The sequence below is a fragment of the Cervus elaphus genome, chromosome 9 (assembly GCF_910594005.1).
Source record: "Cervus elaphus chromosome 9, mCerEla1.1, whole genome shotgun sequence".
In the NCBI taxonomy this organism is placed as follows: Eukaryota; Metazoa; Chordata; class Mammalia; order Artiodactyla; family Cervidae; genus Cervus; species Cervus elaphus.
In genome coordinates, this window is record NC_057823.1 from 16,578,524 (window position 1) to 16,587,147 (window position 8,624).

Below are 8,624 nucleotides of genomic sequence, written 5' to 3' on the forward strand. Positions count from 1 at the left end.
TGGACACTCTGGAGAAAGAAAAGAGGACTGGAAACAAAGGAAATAAGTAAATGGGCATTGAGCACTGTGCCCATATTTTGGATTCAAGCAATTCATTTTAATATTATACATCCCAGTATCTTCAGCAATATTTCTCAGTGTGACAAATTCTACCTGCTTAGAAATGTTTTCTCCTTGGTTTCTATGTTATTCATCTCTGCCTATACACTCTTACTTTATAAAACTTCATAGAAAAGTGAAAGGGAACAAGAACTTTAGAGTTAATACATCCATGATCTGAGCTAAAAATAGCCAACTTCTTTAGACATAATGTAAAAGGAGAAGTTCCCTTCCCCTCTAATAAAATATGAAATTTGATTTAAAGAAATTAAGACATACATAGTTATACAAATCTTAATTCAATCAAAAACAATTCCAGATATTTTCCTCATTTTCAATATTGACAAATCTATGAAATGCAGAACTAGGTCATCTTGATTCTTAATTAAAAATGAATGTTCATAATGAGAACACATTTTGTATGATATTCAGAGCTTTATCATTCTTTGTTTTCTGCCTTCCCTTCTTCATGAAATTAGTCATTACTCAAACATCAGAGTAGTCTTTTAAAAGGTTTTAGTATATTCTTCATATCTTTGACTTTAGTGGAATTCAAATTTTGATCAGTATGGTTTAATTAAATGCAGGGTCATAATTTATTGATGACTACAAGGTGGTACTACTGTACAGAACAATGTTAATGATTAAATGGTAATAAAATTTAAGAAACTCTCTTGAAATTTTGATTCATGATGATGTATGGCAAAAACCATCCCAATGCTATAATCATCCTCCAATTAAAATCAATTAATTTTTTTAAATAGGCATAATATTCTCCAGATCATTCCATGTTGGCACAAATGGCAGGATTTCCTTGTTTTTATGGCTGAGTAATATCCCATTATTTATATAAACACACAATATTTTTTACCTATTCAACAGTCAATAAACATGTTTTCACTATTTAAAATAATATGACAATGACAAGGGAATGCAAATATCTCTTAGAGGTTCTGATTTTAGTTCTTTGGCACCTACCCTGAAGCGGGTTGCTAGATCCTATGGTAGTTCTATTTCAATTAGTTGCAGCTTTTAATTTTTTTTAAAGGAAACTCCATTCTGCTTTCTGTAGTGGCTGTATCATTATTCATTCCCACCAACCAAGTACAAGTGTTCCCATAACAGGGAGCAGGGAGTCTCTGCCAGGCCTGACAGGGAAGTGACATGATGGTTTGGGGTGGCAGAGGCATTGCCCACATACCTTGCATCTGGAATCAGTCTGTCCAAAATGACTGACTTCAAACATGATTTTATCATTCTTTAATTCATGATCTGCTTGCTGTTGTTTAGTCCCAGAGTTGTGTCTGACTCTTTACAACACCAAGGACTGTAGCCCTCCAGGCTCCTCTGTCCATGGGATTTCCCAGGCAAGAACACTGGGGTGGGTTGCCATTTCCTTCTGCAGGGGATCTTGATGACCCAGGGATAGAACTTGAGTCTCCTGCATTGGCAGGCAGATCCTTCACCAGTTGAGCCACCAGGGAAGCCCCAAGAACTGGCACAGGTTACATAAAATGTTTCACTTCTTTCTTCTCATTAAAATAATATTAATGTTATGTACATATAATTGGGGATAAATTATGCACATGTAATCAAGCAGGAAATACAAAATTTATACTTCAGAGCCCGACACTTAGGAGACCTTCAATAACAGGACAGGATGGTATGGTTCATGTCATCCTCGTCATGTGCATTCTCATCCTCATCACTGATCCCATAATGAACTGAAGTGCTAGAAGGAAGGGGGACAGAGGATGAGATGTTTGGATGGCATCATCGACTCAACGGACACAAGTTTGAGCAAACTCCGGGAGACGGTGAAGGACAGGGAAGTGGGAGAGTCATTTCCTAGGCAGGTTGACAAGAAGTCTAGGGGTCCCCAAGGAGAGAGGGGTCTGGAATTCTCAAGGAGGAAGAAAGGACAAACTTTTTTTTTTGTCCCTCTACATTCCTTAGGATTATATAACAATAATCTATCCTGCTTGAGGACAGTCTCTGGAAAAAACCTGCTGGCTAATCCTATTATCTCAATATGTAAATTATGGGAGTAGGTCTAGTGAGGTCTTTACAACCTCCAGACATTCTTTTGATTCACTGTAATAATTAATTGGAGAGTATATAACTCCATTGCTAACACTAGGAAGCGGGTACTCTTTCTGCCCGCTTCTGATGCCTATGTCAGAAGCCTTCTCTATCTCCTTTTTTTTTTTTTCCCTGACAAAGCAAGAGATTTTATTGGGAAGGGCACCCAGGTGGAGAGCAGGAGGGTAAGGGAACCCAGGAAAACTGCTCTGCCTCATGGCTCACAGTCTTGGGTTTTATGGTGATGGGATTAGTTTCTGGGTGGTCTTTGGCCAATCATTCTAATTCAGAGTCTTTCCTGGTGGTGCACGCATCGCTCAGCCAAGATGGATGCTAGCAAGAGGGATTCTGGAAAGTGGACGGACAGGTAGTGTCTCCTCTTTCCCTTTCTCTTTCCCCGAACTCTTCCGGCTGGTGGTGGCTTATTAGTTCGTATTCCTTATCAGGATCTCCTCTGATGTCATTGTCTTCTCATCCTGGTGTAGTGTAGTTTCTCCTGTTTGAGCATCATTTTAAGGTGAGATCAGGTCAGCTGTCTTCTCTATAGACCAGTCCAGTGTAGGGGCCTTTGGAAGTGGGAATTAATCTAAGAGTTAATTTCCCTTCAGTTTCATTGTGCATGAGCTAGTAAAGAGTACCTGATAAAAAGTCCTTCCATCCAGGTTGGAGACAGTCCCTTAAGTTACGTCTTTTTCCAGTCCTGTTTGCAGGTCATGAGACATTGGTCGGGGCACTCTGGCCAGTTGTCTGCGTCAGAAGGAGACCAGGGACAAAAGGGTCCCAGTTGCGGCTGCTGGGTCTGGTCCATTGGCCCCTAAGTACCCCGAGTGGTCAGGAAGTCAGTCTCAGCGAAGAAGAGTCCCCACCAGAGTCGCCATTTGTTGCAGGAAGGGGGACCCCTTCCAGGGCCCGAAACTGTGCTCTTGTCTAACACTCAGAAATGAATTGTCCGAGGAGACACATGTGCTGACAAAGCAAGAGATTTTATTGGGAAGGGCACCCAGGTGGAGAGCACGAGGGTAAGGGAACCCAGGAGAACTGCTCTCCTCTATCTCCTTCATACTTTAATAAAACTTTATTACACAAAAGCTCTGAGCGATCAAGCCGCGTCTCTGGCCCCAGATTAATTCTTCTCCTCCAGAGGCCAAGAATCCCGGCGTCTTTTCGTGGGTCAGCAACAACCTTTCAGAAGCCTGGTGTGTTGCAGTCCATGGGGTTGGAAAGAGTCGGACATGACTGAGCGACTGAACCACAACTGAACGAGGGGAAAGTTTACAGAAGCGCATTTGCTTCTCTAGTGGGAGGCATGCCAGGCAGAGCCAGGCCAGTGAGGGTGAAACCAGAACTCTGAATGAGAGTTTTCACATCTCAACCAAAACTAAGAATATGAACTTCAAAATGCTCTATTCCAAACCCATGTAGATTGCTCCCAACACCCCTTCACCATCCCTGTCTCCCTCAGCACTTACTGGGTTGGCTGCATCTCTGCTGGAGCATGATCAAGGGGCACAGATTCACTGCCTCTCTCCTGCCTGGTGTGTGATGAAGTCTCAGAGTCCCTCCTCAGGATGGGCAGGAAGACAGACTCAAGCTGGACATTCTGATGCAAGTTCCTTCAAAGGATGGAGACATAGGTGTGGATTCACAATATTAGAACAGGCAAAATAATGATCTTGGAGGCACTAGCCAATTATTTACAATGACCTTAGAGCTCAGTGCCCAAAGCTCATCATTAGCCGCTTGGTCCATGTTATCCTCATCTCTGGGGACTTGTTAATATTAAAAGAACAGGAAAAGGAGAAGAGTGAATGTCCTGGGAAGGGTCTGGGTCCCTTTTCATCTCAGGAGGAAATTCCACATACTCTGGCTTCTTACTACCAAGTTGCAGGATCTTAACGTAACATCAGACCTTTTTTCCTCAATTTACCACTCAATGTGTGATTTTGATATGTTGAAATCCATTGTATCAATCATGAAATCTTTGCAGCATGAGGTCTAGACCAACGATGTGATACACTATCCATTTTCAGAGTTTTCCATTTTCCACAGGACTGGAAAAGGTCAGTTTTCATTCCAACTACAAAGAAGGGCAATGCCAAAGATTGTCCAAACCACTACACAGTTGTGCTCATTTCACACACTAGTAAGGCAATGCTCAAAATCCTTCAAGCAAAGCTTCAACAGTACTTGGTTCAACAGTGAACCAAGAACTTCCAGATGGACAAGCTGGATTTAGAAAAGGCAGAGGAACCAGAGATCAAGTAGTCATAGAAAAGCAAGGGAATTCCAGAAAACTGTCTACTTCTTCTTCATTGAGTATGCTAGAGTCATTGACTGTGTGGATCACAGCAAACTGTGGAAAATTCTTAGAGAGATGGGAATACCAGACCACCTTACCTTCCTCCTGAGAAATCTGTGTGCAGGTCAAGAAGTAACAGACCCAACATGGAACAAAGGACTGGTTCCAAATTGGCAAAGGAATACGTCAAAGCTATATATTATCACCCTGTTTTTTTAACTTATATGCAGAGTATACCATATGAAATGCCAGGCTGGATATCAAGATTGCAGGGAGGAGTAACAATAATCTCAGATATGCAGATGACACCGCCCTATGGCCAAAAGCAAAGAGGAACTAAAGAGCCTCTCAAGGAAAGTGAAAGAGGAGAGTGAAAAAGCTGGCTTAAACTCAACATTCAAAAAACAAAGATCATGGCTTCTGATTCCATCACTTCATGGCAAATAGATTGGGAAAACAATGGAAACAGTGACAGACCTTATCTTCTTAGGCTCCAAAATCACTGCAGATGGTGGTTGCAGCCATGAAATTAAAAGATGCTTGCTCTTTGAAAGAAGAGCTTTGAAAGAAGAGAAAGAATAGACAGCATATTGAAAAGTAGAGACATAACTTTGCTGACAAAGGACCATCTAGTCAAAGCTACTGTTTTTCCAGTAATCATGTATGGATGTGAAAGTTGGACTATAAAGAAAGCTGAGCACCAAAGAATTGATGCTTTGGAACTGTGGAGTTGGAGAAGACTCGAGAGTCCCTTGGACAGCAAAGATATCAAACCAGCCAATGCTAAAGGAAATCAGTTCTGAATATTCACTGGAAGGACTAATGCTGAAGCTGAAGCTCCAATATTTTGGCCACCTGATGTGAAAAACTGACTCACTGAGAAAGATCCTGAGGCTGGGAAAGATTGAAGGCAGGAGGAGAAGGAGATGACAGAGGATGAGATGGTTGGATGGCATCACCGACTTGATCAAAGTAAGTTTGAGCAAGCTCTGGGAGTTGGTGATGGACAGGGAAGCCTGGCATGCTGTAGTCCAAGGCATCACAAAGAGTCAGACACAACTGAGCAACTGAACTAAACTAAACTGAAACTGGGAGTTGGTTTAAAAGATATTGAAAGGCTAACAGGCAAAAAATAACATAGCAGTAACAGTAACATTAGCAATAGCAGTAACATAGCATTCGTGAGCGAAGAAAGATGTTACTCCACCAAGGGCTTGAGCAGTATAAAACGAACAGCTGAGCATTTAGGGCAAAGAGAATTTACTGACCACTACTGAATGTATGTAAGATAAAAAATAGAGCAATCATTTCAAGAGCCACACCCCCAAAGCAACATATACAAGGTATACTGTACGCAACGCATACAATGTATACTGACCACTATTGAATGTATGTCAGTTAGAAAATGGAACAAACATTTCAAGAGCCACACCCCAAAGCAATGTACATAAGTGTGAGTTTGGAGTAGAGACAATAGCTTTATAAACAGCACATAGGCTATAGAGACCAAACTATATGGTGTAGAGAGGCTATATGTGAAGAATCATTATCAGCAAAAATGGGGAAAATACCCTGCTTGTTGGGCTTCTCAGCAGTAAAGAAACTGTCTTCCAATCCAAGAGATATGGGTTCCATCCTTGGGTCAGGAAGACCCCCTGGAGAAGGAAACGGCAACTCCAGTATTTTTGCCTGGAAAATATCATGGACAGAGGAGCCTGGCAGACTACAGTCCATGGGGTCGCTAAAGAGTCAGACGCAACTTACTGACTGAGTATGCACGCAGGCACATTGCCTGTTACTGCAGCCAGCTCTTCATATTTTCTCCCATGAGTGTAGATCTCTTTAGGATCCGGGACACTTGTCCATGAGCAGTTAGGACACATGACATAAAGGTCACATTTGACTGAAAGATCTGACTTAGATCAGAAGTTCCAACCTTGGCCACATGCTAGAACCAGCCTCAGTGTGTTTAAAAATCCTCACGCTGGGACTTCCCTGGTGGTCCAGTGGATTAGATTCCACCTTTTAATGCAGGAGGCATGGGTCCCTGGTCTGGGACTTAAGACCCCACATGCTGCATGGTATGACCAAAAATAAAAACAAGTAATTTTTAAAAATCTTCAGTTCAGGACACCATAAGTCTAACATTGTGAAGGAATTATCCTCCTTTAAAATAAGTAAATAAATTTTAAAATAAATAAATAAGAATAAAATAATATACATGTTTGAATGCTATTCTCTCAGATCATCCCACCCTCGCCTTCTCCCACAGAGTCTAAAAGTCTGTTCTATACATCTGTGTCTCTTTTTCTGTCCTGTATATAGGGTTATCGTTACCATCTTTTTAAATTCCATATATATGCATTAGTATACTGTATTGTTGTTTATCTTTCTGACTTACTTCACTCTGTATAATGGGCTCCAGTTTCATCCACCTCATTAAAACTGATTCAAATATATTCTTTTTAATGGTTGAGTAATATTCCATTGTGTATATGTACCATAGTTTGGCAGTGAGACTCAGTTGTCAGTTTATTTTTTAGTTTATTTTGCTGTAGTATAGTTGATTTGCAATGTTGCAAAACAGCATTTTTAAGCCTCCCAGGTGATTTTGAGAAAAGCCATGGCTGAGAAGCAGTGACGTGTATCCTCACACATCGACTGCATGCGTACGTGCGTGCTCAGTCACTTCAGTCATGTCCGACTCTGCGACCCCATGGACCATGGCCCACCAGGCTCCCCTGTCCATGGGATTTTCCAGGCAAGAACACTGGAGTGGGTTGCCATTGCCTTCTCCACATAGACTGCATGCACAGATTTAAAACATAGCAATCAGCTGGAAAGTAAACAACAGCTTCCCAAAAACTATACTAACTAAATGTGTAAAAATGGAGCTGTTCATCTTCCTAGTATGTAGGTCACCACAGTAAATGAGAGACTCTTCCTTAGATACAATAAGATTCAGTTACGCAGTATTTTTGACATCTACGAAATCCCAGAAGACCCTCCCAGCCCCATAAAAAACATATATAAAGAAGCAATATTCAGGTATAAAACAAGGAGAGGTAAGAAGGACCTAAGGGCTACAAATGATGTCATGAGAGAGGTAGAATTTTCAGATCCAGGTGTTAATTTTGCTACATTTTCCAACCCACACTCCAAATGGAGGTTAGATTGTTTTGTTGAGGAATCTGCACAAGGCCCTTTTGATGTCTCGGTTCCTCAGGCTGTAGATGAAGGGGTTCAGCATGGGGGTGACCACAGTGTACATAACTGAGGCCAGTGCATCCTTCCTGGGAGATTGTGAGATGGCTGAGCTGAGGTACACACCAAGGCCTGTCCCATAATATAAGCAAACAACTGTCAGGTGAGAGCCACAGGTGGAGAATGCTTTATACCTCCCACCTGAGGATGGGACTCTAAGAATGGAGGAAAGAATTTTGTAATAAGAGAAAAAGATCCCTGAGAAAAGGACAAAAGCAAAAATGGCACCAGTCAAGTACAGGATTATATTATTGGTGAGAGTGTCAGAACAGGCAAGCTTAAGGAGCAGAGAAGGGTCACAGAAGTAATTAGAAATTTCTACATCTTTGAAGCAGGTAAGTTGTAGCACAATCAAATTGTGTACCTGGGAGTCCATAATACTACCAAAAAAAGACACCAAAACTAAACAGAAACAGAGGTGTGGGTTCATGATGACCATGTAATGCAGTGGGTGACAGATGGCCACAAACCTGTCATAGGACATCATAGACAGAAGCATACCATCCATACATCCAAAAAGGATAAAAGAAGACATCTGCGTCAGGCAGCCCCCATAAGAGATGACTCTGCTGTGAGTTAGGATGTTCATAATCATCTTGGGGACTGTGGTGGAGACAAAACCAATGTCAGCCAAGGACAGATTGGAGAGGAAGAAGTACATTGGGGTGTGGAGGTGGGGGTCAGAGATGATGGCCAGGATGATGAGCAGGTTTCCCAGTACGGTGACCAGGTACGTGGACAGAAACAGGACACAGAGCAAAGGCTGCAGTTCTGGATCATCTGAGAGGCCCAGGAGGAAGAATTCTGAGACACTTGTTAGATTCTGTGTTAGATTTTGTGGCTGTATGTACCTTGGACACCTTTGAAAAAGAAATGACAT

At 41.8% G+C, this 8,624-nt stretch overlaps 1 protein-coding gene across 1 annotated transcript; it reads right to left on the reverse strand.

The window, feature by feature from the left end:
• Window positions 1-7,649: 7,649 nt before the first annotated feature.
• LOC122700416 (olfactory receptor 7E24-like) lies at window positions 7,650-8,624 on the reverse strand. The gene has a single exon (XM_043913301.1). It carries the CDS (start codon window positions 8,622-8,624, stop codon window positions 7,650-7,652), a length of 975 nt encoding a protein of 324 aa, XP_043769236.1.

Excerpts from the sequence above, each read along its gene's own strand:
- LOC122700416 (XM_043913301.1), bottom strand. The coding sequence starts at position 8,624 with ATGTCATTTCTTTTTCAAAGGTGTCCAAGGTACATACAGCCACAAAAT.